Source organism: Colletotrichum acutatum, assembly GCF_030867785.1.
Source record: "Colletotrichum acutatum strain CBS 112980 chromosome Unknown BDZ83scaffold_20, whole genome shotgun sequence".
In the NCBI taxonomy this organism is placed as follows: Eukaryota; Fungi; Ascomycota; class Sordariomycetes; order Glomerellales; family Glomerellaceae; genus Colletotrichum; species Colletotrichum acutatum.
Window position 1 is genome coordinate 188,331 of NW_026849014.1, and position 12,584 is coordinate 200,914.

General features: G+C 53.3%; 2 protein-coding genes across 2 annotated transcripts; one reads left to right on the forward strand and one right to left on the reverse strand.

The window, feature by feature from the left end:
• Positions 1-1,049: 1,049 nt before the first annotated feature.
• Positions 1,050-1,491, reverse strand: BDZ83DRAFT_610844 (uncharacterized protein). The gene has a single exon (XM_060507614.1). The coding sequence runs from the start codon at positions 1,415-1,417 to the stop codon at positions 1,247-1,249; it is 171 nt and encodes a 56-aa protein (XP_060368040.1). The 5' UTR covers positions 1,418-1,491; the 3' UTR covers positions 1,050-1,246.
• Positions 1,492-9,047: 7,556 nt separating this feature from the next.
• On the forward strand, positions 9,048-10,781 carry BDZ83DRAFT_169893 (homeobox domain-containing protein). The gene is made up of 4 exons (XM_060501461.1): positions 9,048-9,110; positions 9,167-9,443; positions 9,500-10,334; positions 10,402-10,781. The coding sequence occupies exons 2-4, from the start codon at positions 9,303-9,305 to the stop codon at positions 10,647-10,649; spliced, it is 1,224 nt and encodes a 407-aa protein (XP_060368041.1). The 5' UTR covers positions 9,048-9,110; positions 9,167-9,302; the 3' UTR covers positions 10,650-10,781.
• The last annotated feature ends 1,803 nt before the right edge of the window (positions 10,782-12,584 follow it).

The window sequence follows — 12,584 nt, forward strand, 5'->3', positions numbered from 1 at the left end:
AAACCTCCACAGCAGCCCGTGAATCCCCTTTTTACCCTTGAAAGGTGGAGGAGCAAAAGTGCGCGGTGAAGCTGGACATGCGTTGACCGCTGCCCTGCCTGGTGGTACTGAAGATCGCTGGTTCGGACAAATCAGAAAGGCGGCAACGCGAGCGTATGTATTGCACTTGGCGCCGAGCGATGTGCGGACGGGAAGCAAGATCGATTTGGGAACAGCAACGAGTCAAGATCGCGCATGCTGCTGGCGTCTGCAGTGCCGACCGATGCAAATTGCATCTGGTCGCATCGGCAAGGCGGGCGAGCTGAGGGGATTCGGACATGGTCCAAAGAAACAACAGCTCTCCGTTATGCAGTTTGCTTGACACGATGTTGCAAGCCAATGGGGTGTGCGCGTTGACAGGCGTAGGCAGGCACACAGACAAGCATCTGGAGCCCATCAGCTAGCACTACAAAGTGCTCCAGCATGAGCCCAGTGGGAAGATCATCCTTTCCCGTTCTGCAGGTGGGCGTGTGCTCCGGTGCACAGGGCAGCGGGAACGTGCGATGATGGCGGTAGATTGTGATTGAATGATTAGTGATGTCGGGACCGCCCAATGGCTGGGGCTTTTGGAAGATTGGTCGAAGGCTTCCAAGTAGCGGAGACGAGCAGACGACGGAAGTTCCCAGCTGTCTCTCAAGGATTAACAAAGTCGATTGTGGGAGTTAAATTATCATCCCCCTGAAAGGATTGAAGAAGAGTCAACTTCCGACGTCGTAGAACAATGTCGATGTATTCCCGATGGGGCTCGGTCCCGATTTGATAGCCAAAAGTCGGTCCTGGATGTCAACGCGCAGCCAAGGCGCAGCCAGTGGCGTCCAGGCTTGGGACGATGGGAGAAAGATAACTGACGAGGGGGCCAATCCCACGACAGCAGTAGGAAGAGCAGAGTTCTTCTAGTCTGCTTCGGTTTTTCCCAGGTAGAAACGTTCAACCTCGCCGGAAAACGAGTCTGGCCAGAATTTGAAACGGCGCCGAACAGTCGGTCGGTTCTGTGCGTGGACCGGAAGGAACCCGCGCTTGACGGTGCCGTGTTGGGAACGATAGGAAGCTTGTGTGTGTGTGTGTGTGTGTGCGTGTGCGCGCGTAGGTTGTTTGTTGATCGGGCTTCCATGCAGAGTGTCCAGTGAAGTATCCGATGTACACGAGCATGGCATCCGTTTCCGTGGAAGGGTGGTCGAGGACGAGGGCCGGCTGCTTGCACAAGTGCCTAGATGATGGATGTGCTTGATGTGAGTGATTGGATGGGGGTGGAATTTGAGAAGCGCCATCGGGCGTGTGTGCGGCTTGCGCATACGCGTGGCCCAGATGCCGGCGATGGCCATCGGTCAAGATGAGGTTGACGAGTTTGTTGTCTCCCCCCGGGTTCATCACATATCATATCGGAAAGGGTCGTCGTTGGCGGATGTTCGCAGTAGTTGTCATGTCCGGGTCTATGGCACCGGTGAAGACGGGTGTGGACGGTTAGCAAATGGGAAATCTGGATCGGAAAAAGCCTCCCCGCTCCATCTATCAATTCCCTGAATGGGAACCAATGGGAAGGGGCAGTGTGGAAGGGGTTTCCTCCGGAAGGAGAGATGCTCACGGATAATTGGGCCCAATATTCCGTGAGGCAAGCAGGCCGCACGCCGCACTGGACCTTCCTAGGTTGATTGTATTCGTACCTTCCTTGTCTTTCGAGCTGATTATTGGGTGTAGGTAACTAAAGTACCTTACTTTGCCACGGAAGGTAAGGACATCTGTACCAAGTACGGCATTCAGACAGATCAGATGCAGATACAGATACCCCGTACGGAGTACTCAGTCTAGGTAGAGAACAGGGCAAGGTACAACCAAGGCATTGCACTTGCTTTCGCTTGCGACTTGCAGGCAAACAGTCCATCAATCCAATTCACCTTGGAGATGGAAAGTGGGCCTTTGCTTACGCCAGGCGCCCCTTACACAGTAAAGCTCAAGGTCCAAGGCCAGCCAAGGGTCAATGTCACGGTTGGGCGGGCAGGGCATATTCGAGACCGGGGGACAGGGGCCAGACCAGGCAGGGAGTCGACGACATTCAATGCAAGTCACACTCGCTGTCCGTCCTTTACCTGCTTCCGAGTATGACTTGTCGGTATTGCAGCCTTGCCGGGTTGAGGTTGGGGGGTTCTGTTTTCTGCAAGGTCATGATAAGATTACACTTCTATTTTCTCTCTAATCTCCTTCAGTACCGGTGTAGAAGTAAGCCATCGGCATGTAGCCCGGGTGTCAAGTGACGTCTGGGCGGGACTGAGGACGCAACGGCGTGCGGGAATCGAGACTTGTTTTCGAACGTTCTGGGGGCGTGATATTGTGCGAAAACCTGAACGGCAAGGTCGCTGAGCCTTTGAGGGACTACCGGGAGACTAGAGATGGCCGTCTCTGAAGCCAGCTGTGTCAGGCTGCTGGAGCCCGCTGTCTTCTGCTTATGCTGGCGGCCCAGCCCATTGCTGATGGAAATGGGAAGTCTGGGCTAGAGATCCGCGGCTTGGGCAAAAGCAGACTAGCGCTATGAGCGCAGTGGCTATTTGTGTCCCATCTGAGAGTCGTTGATTCCATTGTTTACCTTGCCTAACTTTGGGTTGACGTTTTATGAGGGGATGTGAAGAAAGTGCGACGAGAGAAAAGAGTAAGGAGGAAAGGAGGCTGGCCGCTAAGGAAAATGGCAGGTGCAAGTGAGACGGCAGGCGCAAGTGCGAAGTGCAAGAGCCAGTTGCAAAGTCACTCAGTGGCTCTTTCCCCTTCAATCCGACCTCAACCCGCGTATCCACTTTTCGGACCTTAATGGAAAGAACCAGCTGCACCACTCGCTCATTGGCCAGCTACACCTTGGTCATAGGAAAGCTTGGATAACCTGGGTACGTGCCCAGCACCATCCATTCCTACCTCCCATTCCTAGGTACTGTGGCACCTTGAGGAAGCTAGAGACAACTTGCCTTAGGTAATACTGCGGATAAGTCACAAGTCGCACTAAGGTAGTCGCAACCACATGACCCAAGCAAATTGCTGCAGTTTTCACTTTTGAGGCTAAGGCACCTCAGTAAACAATGCATATCATGCACATCTCAGACTTGTGCTGTCCGTCTGACGGACGTATGCAGATGCCATCTCATCATGACGTATCAGCTTCTGCGTCGCACCTCGAACTCGTGCGCCTGCTATGCGTGCCAGATGCCAATCACACCAAAGGCCTGAAAGTCTGAAGACGATGCACGCGCCAGACCGGGTACAAGCATAACGCCATTAACACCATCACCACCAACCACCACCCTGGGTGTCTGGGTCTCTCGGTCAAGCCTACCGCAGTAAGCTGGAATACCTATCGCTGCATACGGATGAAAGTCATCGGGACCTCCATGCCAATGGTTACGACAACGGCGAACGACGAACAGAGTAGCGACCACAAGGGTGGAAATCCCTCATGCCATGCAGATGAGAGTCGGTACAGTGCATCCCCGAGATCGATACCCAGCATCGGCTACGAGATCTGGGCAAGCAAACCAGCAGCCTCCCGCGCCTCCCACCATCACCCGACCCATGCCGTCGCCGCTGTCAGCCAACCAGAGGTAAACACCGTGCCGACAAGAGCGTTGTATGCAATCCCGACTGGCCTGGAGAGGCGTTCCGGTGACCCAGATCCAAAGCTGGTGACGGCGATGGCGATAGCGATGCGTATTGCACGACAAAAGAACCAACCATTACAACACAATATACGCCATTTCATGCACTTAATAACAAGCAAACACCAATCCCGCCCTGGCTGGTCCGTATCACTTCACGAACCAGCACGCATCCATCTTCCCTAGATATGCACCTGAACCATCCAACAACACAGCGGCCTCAGACAAGCCAACGATGGACTACGGTGCCATCTGCCCTCTAGTCTGATCCCGCGCGAACATGCTCATGAAGCTCGGAGTCTTCTGCACCCAGCTTGCCTGCCTACGTCCATAAGGTAGTATGGTCGCCATCACAAGCGCCAAACCCAACCATGTACGGTGCGCTGTCACTCTTGCTCGGCATTGCGATAAGCATGCATCAACCAACAAAGAGCCCGTTGGCTGGTGGCGTGCAGCGGTTGTTGTCTTTGCCAGCCCTAGACACAGACTTTTGGCCTATCGCATGGACCGCTCTGCGCTGGAAGAGGCCGTTGTATCGCCGGAGGAATCGGTACCTGCAGTGGGCGCAGAGTCCGCCTGGTTGCTCTGGCTAACATGCTCTCTAGCGTAAAGTGTCTGGGGGATCGTCGTGCTGGCCATTGCTAAGCCGCAGGGCGAAAAAGAGCAGCAAAGCCTAGCAACGAGTAACCCGAGAAACACGACTTGAGTCTGGCCCAGAGTTCGCAGCTGTGACGAGATCGGCCTCGCACTGCGTTCTCACCATATTCAAACAAACCCAGCCAGCAGGGGGTGTCTGAGAATCGGGATGCCGTCAACCGCCGCGCCAGGGCCAGCAAGTGATCACGCTGCCCTTTGCCATCTGAGCCAGTTGAGCCAGTCGGAGTGCGGACTACTCGAGGAGTGAGTCAAACAGACAAGCGACCCAAACCAAGGGCATTCGTAGCAACATGCAGACTGCATTCTAGACTGAACATCCATCCGGCACGTCCCTTCAACAAAGGGCAACAGATACCACAGCTGCAACGTCTCCTCTTTGCCTACCTTACAATACGGAGTACATCTCGGACGTCAGGCTCATGAAGCCACCAAGGCCCCTGTCGACCTATCAGTCAGCACCCGGGCTTCCGTCTCGCCTGGTCTACACTCCTGTGTGTGATGTGCACCCCGTTCCGACGGAACCCCAACTCAACTCTCGGGGCGCAGCAACTTGAGGCGACACCTGACAAGGAGCCTTCATGACAGTTCCTGAAGAGCCAATCGCAAGTTGAGGATGCGTTTGACAACGTGAACAATCCCATCTTTGGTTCCGATCGACCTCAGATCAACCATACCGTGGTCGCACCTTACAGCCAATCGCAATTCTTGTTTACCTAGATCTCACGAACCTTCCAGCCCTTCGAGCTGTCATGCACACGCCTTGAGCCGTTTCTGGGACCTGTCAAAGGGATTGTGAGCAGAAAAAACATCGTGGGACCCCAGGCAATACCGTCGCAAGGATTCGCCACGGCCGCCAGGGCAAAACATTGATGCTACTCGGAACCTGCCACTTCCTTTCCAGCCACAGACAGGCCTAGTCAATTGTGGTGCTGACCGGGGCCACAGGATCACCGCGGTAGATCTACGTTTTTGACAGCTCTCTCTCGCGCGGACGGCTTCGGCTCCGGAGGCGCTGCCTGTGTATCCTGCGACAGACCACAAGACTCGGCCCCTTCCTGGAGTTGAGGCTTGACGATTGAGGCGCCAATACCCTGATTAGCCTGGTTCCCAAAAAAGGTCTTCTACCAGAAGTTGAAACGGTAGTCAAGGGTCTTGACCAGAATGCACTTAGTGCGTCTCTCTGACTCGGTGGTTCTCTCAGCCTTGAGTGCATTCTCAAAGACGCAAAGGCGTTGCTGTAGGGAATTTTTTTTATTTTATTTTTTATTTTTTACACATTCTGTGGGCGGCTTACAATGGGCGACGAATAGAACATGGAGGTAGAAAGAAGACGCCTTGAGCCGCATGATACTCTGCACCTCGATGCTTTGCGGGGAGAAAGACCGGGGAGGGGGAGGGTTGAGTGACAAAAGTTACACATGTCAAAGTTTGATCATCACCAATCGCAGACCAGCAACTCTGCTCAAATGGATGCTTCGTTTTGAAGTCAGGCCTGCAAACACTTCCTGATAAGGCAAATGTCAGAACGATCCGATAGCTAGACGTGGCCCGTCATGGACAGCCGCGCAGCATACATCGCACGCAACTGTTCCAAAACACTCGGACGGAAGAACAGCATCCAATGGTGAATGTCGTTTCAGTCTGCATCGGTTGTCCTTGAGTCGAGGTGCCATGACTTCTGTTGACAAGCACAGCCACCATCATCGAATGTTGCGGACGAGGCATCGAGCCGAGTTGGAAGCTCAGCGACTAATTGAACCCAAGAACACCCAGACACACCCACGAGGGAAGTTTGGGGCACGTCACAGACGTCAGCTGCGACCGGGCGACAGACGGGTGGCTTGGAGAGCCAAAGGAAAAGGGAAAACAACAACAGAGTTCATCGGCTTGGTTTCTTCAACCCAAAGCTTGGGAAAGCTTGGGATGGACGTTTGAATCGTGTTCCCTGCCTTCTCACTCGTCGACAGACTCGCGCGGCTATGTCAAATACTTGAGCCTGCGACGCTCGCGGACCTTATTCAGGACTCGTACAAGAATGCGATACCTGAATAGCGTTAGGATTGGGCTGAAGGGGGTGGGCGTGTCAGCGGCGGATGGCATAGCCGCTCTAGCGCACAACTCAACCTTTGCTTGCTTACCTCTCCTCCCATCCAGGAGACTTCCGGACCCGCCCCATTGTTTAGGATGGCTGTTGGACAGGAATTTCGGGGGAGGGGAGGGGGCGTGGACGGGATCGAGAAAAGACAGGCAGGGGAGCGCCATCACGTCAAGGCTCCCCTGGCTGCTACTCTCCTGGCCCTACCCCCCAATCCACCCTCCATGAAAACATCGTCTGTCCATCCATTCACCTCATCCGCAGGCACACTCGTCAGACACACGACCAATTTGACACCAGACATGCACACACGCGCACATTGGCATACGAGCTCGAACCGGAACTTCAACAACCAGTTGCAGAACCATACGCCCATTGCAGCTTTGTGACACGCCACCATTCGCTTTCGTGACGGGAGTTCCCTTTCCTGTCAAGATGTCTCCAAGTCATGACATGTTGGACGTATGCCTAACAGTGCTGAGAGTTGTCTCACTCCCTGACCATGTGCACAAAAAAGCAAGCTGCTGGTATTTGCAGAATTAACGGCGCCTCCCTGGAGCGAGGGCACGAGCACGAGCGATGGATTTCGCCCATCAACAACAAGATGCTAAATCGAGAGATTCGAGAGCTCGAGAGTTGCTGGACCTCTTCTACGACTACGGTGACCAGTCTTTCAGAGCCGATTGCTCACGGACGATGAGGGCTGATCCAGCAAGAGGTTCAGGAAAATTCAGGACTCCCGCTGTCTTCTATTTTGGACTGCTGAGCTCAGACGGCAGTTGTTCGGCGGGTCGAGAACGCCATCTTGAACAACAGACAATTTCTTGGGGGCGATCGCTGTATTGCCGTTCACGACATCCGGGACCTTGATTCTCAAGGTTCGAGGGTGGTAGATGGAGCCGACAGGGCCTTCAATGTTCGCCCTTTATCGCTTTCGTTAGACTTCATCTTTCTTTCGGTAATGCTATGGGCACTCATTCATGTCAATATTGGACAGAATCTGTCGTATACTGAACCCATCTCCGGTTTACCATGTTCCCTCGCTCAACCTACTCCGATCAGGAAATGACGGCCAGCCGGGTCAGAGACCGTTACGTACCAGAGTAGGAACCAGGCCACCAGTGCCGGCCCCCGGTCTGATTGATCTCCGGGGGGGGGGGGTGATTCTTCTTTATGTCAATTGTGCAAATTTCTACTTTATCCTTAATTCTTATACAGATACTGCCTACGGAGACGGAAGTCTTCTTCACTTTAATCCGTCATAGGACCTGAGCGCGGCCAGAGCGTTACAAGCGACAATGAAGGGGCTTGGCTGGGAGGGTGAGGTAACTCGAAGCCAGCGCGCCAGTTGCAGATGTGATGGCACGTTGGATAGTGTATCCGCAGTAGGTAGTCAAGTCGTTGGAGTAATGCAGCGCCATTGACTCTTGGGTATGTAGTGTACTGAGGTATCTCCATATCCATAATCCGCCGCCGCCGCGCGCGCCCCCCCTTCGGGCAATTTCATCTACACTACATCACAACCGTCCTGGCACCGGGTGGGAGCCACGAGCAGCCGGGGAGCACAAGTAGACCCCTGCTCACAGACGCTACAGCTTCCCTAGTGGCTCTTTTTCGTGTCACTGTTCGAGTAGGCTAGTGCTTCTCCCATCTCTTCCACTCTTCTTCTTGTATCCTGGTCACTTTCTTTCTCGTTCAGACCCCTATCCATGCTGTCCTGCTGGCACATCCTCAAGTACCACCTCGAGCTAGCATAACCAGTCCGTTGCCCGCCAAAGGGAACGCCACCGAAGCAATCCTAGGACCAGGCCCTGACTGGGTGTGGGTACGGACGGTGTGGTCCTGCGACCCTGGTCAAGATGGGCAATCCCATCCTCCTCCTTGTTCCTCATCGACGGCCTGCCTGTACCCTGATCGTCCTCTTGCCATGCCACCCTTGCCCATGCCTCGCAGCTCTGGGCTAGTTCAGGTTTAGTCTGTTCCGTCAAAACCATCCTCCCTCCCCCACATCAGCAAAGGCCTCGTTCCCAGATACATAGCAAGGCATTAAGCATCCGTGGGCTGTGCGCTTCTTCTTCTCCAGCCCAGTCCAGTTTACTTTGCTCTACTACGGATACCTCACAAGCACAAGTCTACCTACCAACCTACTCTCAGTCAAAGTCTCCACGGTCCGATTCACAAGAACCTACTAGTTGGGGGCTCTTTCGTCTGAGGCTGGTTCGTGTCAGTTTCAGTGTGCTCAAATCACCGTCTTAATTTGTCCAATTTGGCCCGTCGCCGGGTCCTCCTCCTCCTCCTCCTCGACACTTCTCTCCCATTTCCTATTTTGGCACCACATCTGTGCACCGCTGCCCGTTAATCTTCCTGCACAAGAACTCTTCCCAAGCTCCAAGATATACAAAAGGACTGCCATCCCACCTTGCATCTACCTTCAGCATCACCGACCATCATCCCATTCGAGCTGCTTGTTGATTCACGGCTGGGACCACTTGACCATCACATCAGCATCCTTTTATTGCTTCTACTTCTTCACGCCTCTGTCTGTCGTTGACGAGCAATACCAAATACTACTACTATTCGACCTCGCCGCCGAACAAGCTTCATCAAGCAAATTACAACAAGCAATCGTTCTACGACGTACCACTTTCACACAAAAAAAACGAACTTTCCTGGCTGGACCGTATTAGGTACAGCTCACTCGCATACCTTTCTCCACATAAGAACCTGGGCTGATCAGCAGCAGTCCTTAAAACCGCCGTGCGGCTTCATCATTCGAGTCCGCCAATCTTCTTTCTAACCCACAGGATCGAGCACCCAAAGTGTCTCGTCCGCAACGGTCGTGTCTAAAAGACTTCCCTTCTCAAAGAGAACAGCACAAGATGTCTATGCTCGCCATGGCTGCTCCGTCCCCCCATTCAGCATTCAAGAACTACCCCTGGGATGGCGGCAGGTCTTCCTCAGACTACTCCTCGCGCCCTCGTACTGAGCCCGAGAGAATCGCCTTGCCATCAATTCGTCAGGTATGACGATACTCGCCGCCCACAGAGGCGTTTGAACATAACTGACGAGTATACAGGCCATCCCAGAACTTCACCTTCGCCTGCAACCCCAGGAGGCATCAACCACCAGAACCACCTCTTCCAACACCTCGCCAACAGTAGGATATGCCGGTGTCATGACGCCTCCCGAGTACGTTCACTCGCCAAACTCGAACAAGAGGAGGAGACTCTCAATCGACGAGGAGCAGGAGAGCGAGAGAGTCAGCCGTGTCCCCAGACTCTACGAGTCTCCTGCCCGCATTCCTCAACGCCAGATTTCCCCGCCAGTTCCTTCCCGCGCTGCCACTGAGAGCTGGACCGGTTCCGCAAGGACGAGCCCCTACATGTCTTCATCTGGCATGCCTTCCATGAGATCCCCTGCCATGGAGGTCAACGAGCGTCTCGAGTCCCGCCCGACACTTCCCAGTCTCCCGCCCATGAACTTCGAGAGGGAATCGATCCCCATGCAACGTGTCCGCGGCCACTCCCAGGACGAGTTCCAACCCATCCGTCCTTCCATGGCCATGTCTTCAGGACCCATGATGGAGGCCGCTCCTTCATACCGCTCCAGCGGATACGCTTATGGATACCACCACCCCAGCCGAGTCCAGTCTCTCTCCCTCGGCTCCATTCACCCCTTTGACCGCACACCGTTCTCAGCCGCCGGCTACGGCCACTACCCCGAGTTCATGCGCATCGGAGAGCTTGGAGCCATGGGAATGCACGGTGACAGCAAGCAACGCAAGCGCCGTGGCAACCTGCCAAAGGAGACGACTGACAAGCTGCGTGCTTGGTTTGTCGCTCACCTGCACCACCCCTACCCCACGGAGGACGAGAAGCAGGAGCTCATGCGTCAGACCGGTCTGCAGATGAGTAAGTTTACACCTTTTAGAACCCGTTAAGGTGTGGGACCAAAAAACGCTAACATTTTTGCCTCTAGACCAGATCTCCAACTGGTTCATCAACGCGCGGCGCCGTCAGCTTCCCACCATGATCAGCAACGCCCGTGCAGAGTCCGACGCCATGTCCAGCCGCAGCGGCGAGAGCAAGATCCTCCCGTCGACAGAGCGCAACGAGTACGACGACGGCAAGCGCAACAGCGTTCCCCTCAGCGATGGCGAGGCCTTTGATGAGGACATGGACCTGAAGCAACGGCGCTCTGCCCACATCAAGAGGGGGAGCATTTAGAAGAAAACGCCTATTGAACATCCGAGACAAAGAAACAAAAACGTCAAACAAAAAAATTACTACCAACGCCCAAGACAAAGGGCGACCTCCTGCGACTCAAGAATTCTTTTATCACTATACCAGACGCGCGCTTCATTCTATCTTATCATCATTAACGACGGACCACGACCGCAAAAGACCCAACAACAACAAAATTCGGCAAAATCAGGGGCAAATTTTTAATATTCATGAGCTTTGTATAAAAAACAATACCACCAGGAGTTGATGGGATCAAGTCCCTCCTCCTGGAGAGCACCCTTTTCTACGTCGACTGTATCTATGGGGATAATGTATTCTTACACACAACACACAAGAAAAGGCGACTTGGGGGTTTTTACATCACAACACACACAAATGGGACAACTAGGGGCGGGATCTGGAAGGGGGATAGGTGGGAAACCGGATTGGGCTGGTCGGACAGACAATTCTGCATAACAAGTTTTTCTGGACAACTGTTTTATTTTATTTTTTTCACAACTGGGGTGGGAGGTGTTTCATGGGTTGGGCAAAGGGGTCAAACATTTTTATTTCTCTTTCTCTTCAACCCAAAGAGCCAAACCAGAGGCTTGAGCTTCTCTTCATCACAGGATACGTAGAACGATATCATTGTAACAAATTCTGTTTATTTAACTGTCTATGAGCCTACACACAAAAAAGGATGCCATTCTTCTCTTGTATACAGTACAGAAAAATTTAAGATCACATTTCTGAACTCTTATCTCAAAATCCATTGCTGTGCGCAACATTCAAAAGAAAGATATGTTTTTTTTCCTTTCCCCTCTGTATTTCTGCATAGTCCACCTGGCGAACCCAACAGTCCGGCACCATGGAAAAGCAAGACAGCCCTGCTTCAGAGTAAAAGGGGGTGGTGGTGTGTCAGTGTCTGATGCAGGCGTTTCTTGACAGTGACAGACAAAACATGTTCCCATCTGTCACATCCCTCTATGTTGATACAATCTTTCCAAAACAAACAAACAAGCGGGTAGAGACTTGCAAGTCCACGGGCCTCTTTTCTCGTACTTCGGCTGAACGAAAGTTAAGAGATAGTGAACAATCCAAGCGCAATGTTTACATTTTCACGCAGATCCAATCGGACACAGCAAACATAATCACCACCAACACTATAACTTTCTACAACTAGGCAATAAAACAAGGAATCAAGAGGTTGGGCTGGGAGGTACGTATGTGTGTGCATGTGCATATGTGCAAGTGTGTGTGTGTTCGAGCATCAAGCAACAAGAAACATGAAAGGTCTGTGTGGTTTCCCGGTTCCTGGATGACAAGTCAAACCAAAACCTCATTGCACTCCCACCACCCCCCTTACCTTGACGAAGGGTTGGCTTCCAATATGCCGTGGTATTCCGACAACGTCACACGCAGGGTGTTGGGTCTTTTTTTTTTTGTGCTCTCCACATCCAACCAACGCCGCGTACTTTCACCGTGCTCATCACCTTGCCTTAGTCGAGGGCTGAAGGAGGAGGAGGAGGGGGGCTGGTAAGGCCCCCCAGGGCTGCGTGTGTGTGCGTGTGTGTTTTGCGTTTTGCGTATCGCTGTGCATTTGCGTTCACCCGTGCGACTTGTTGCTGATGAACATGGAAAACTTGGAGGCGTGTGAGAGAAAGGGGCGGCGACCCGAGATCCTGGGCGAAGAGCTCTTAGTCCCGCGGAAAAGGGCCCGTCCGTTTACCGCTTTGCCCCTTCAAACTACCCGTTTCCCGCCTTTTTGCCGGTGCCGTTGGGACCAAGATGTCGTTGATATCGTTATTCTGTGCGCGGGGGATGAAAGTTTCTCTCTCGAGACTTACGGTCAAGGTGAAAGCGCGAGCAATAGACTACTGCAGTCGCCTCTTGCCTCTGCCTGTCTTTTCCCGCCGTCACCGCCGCTTGGCCTCTTTC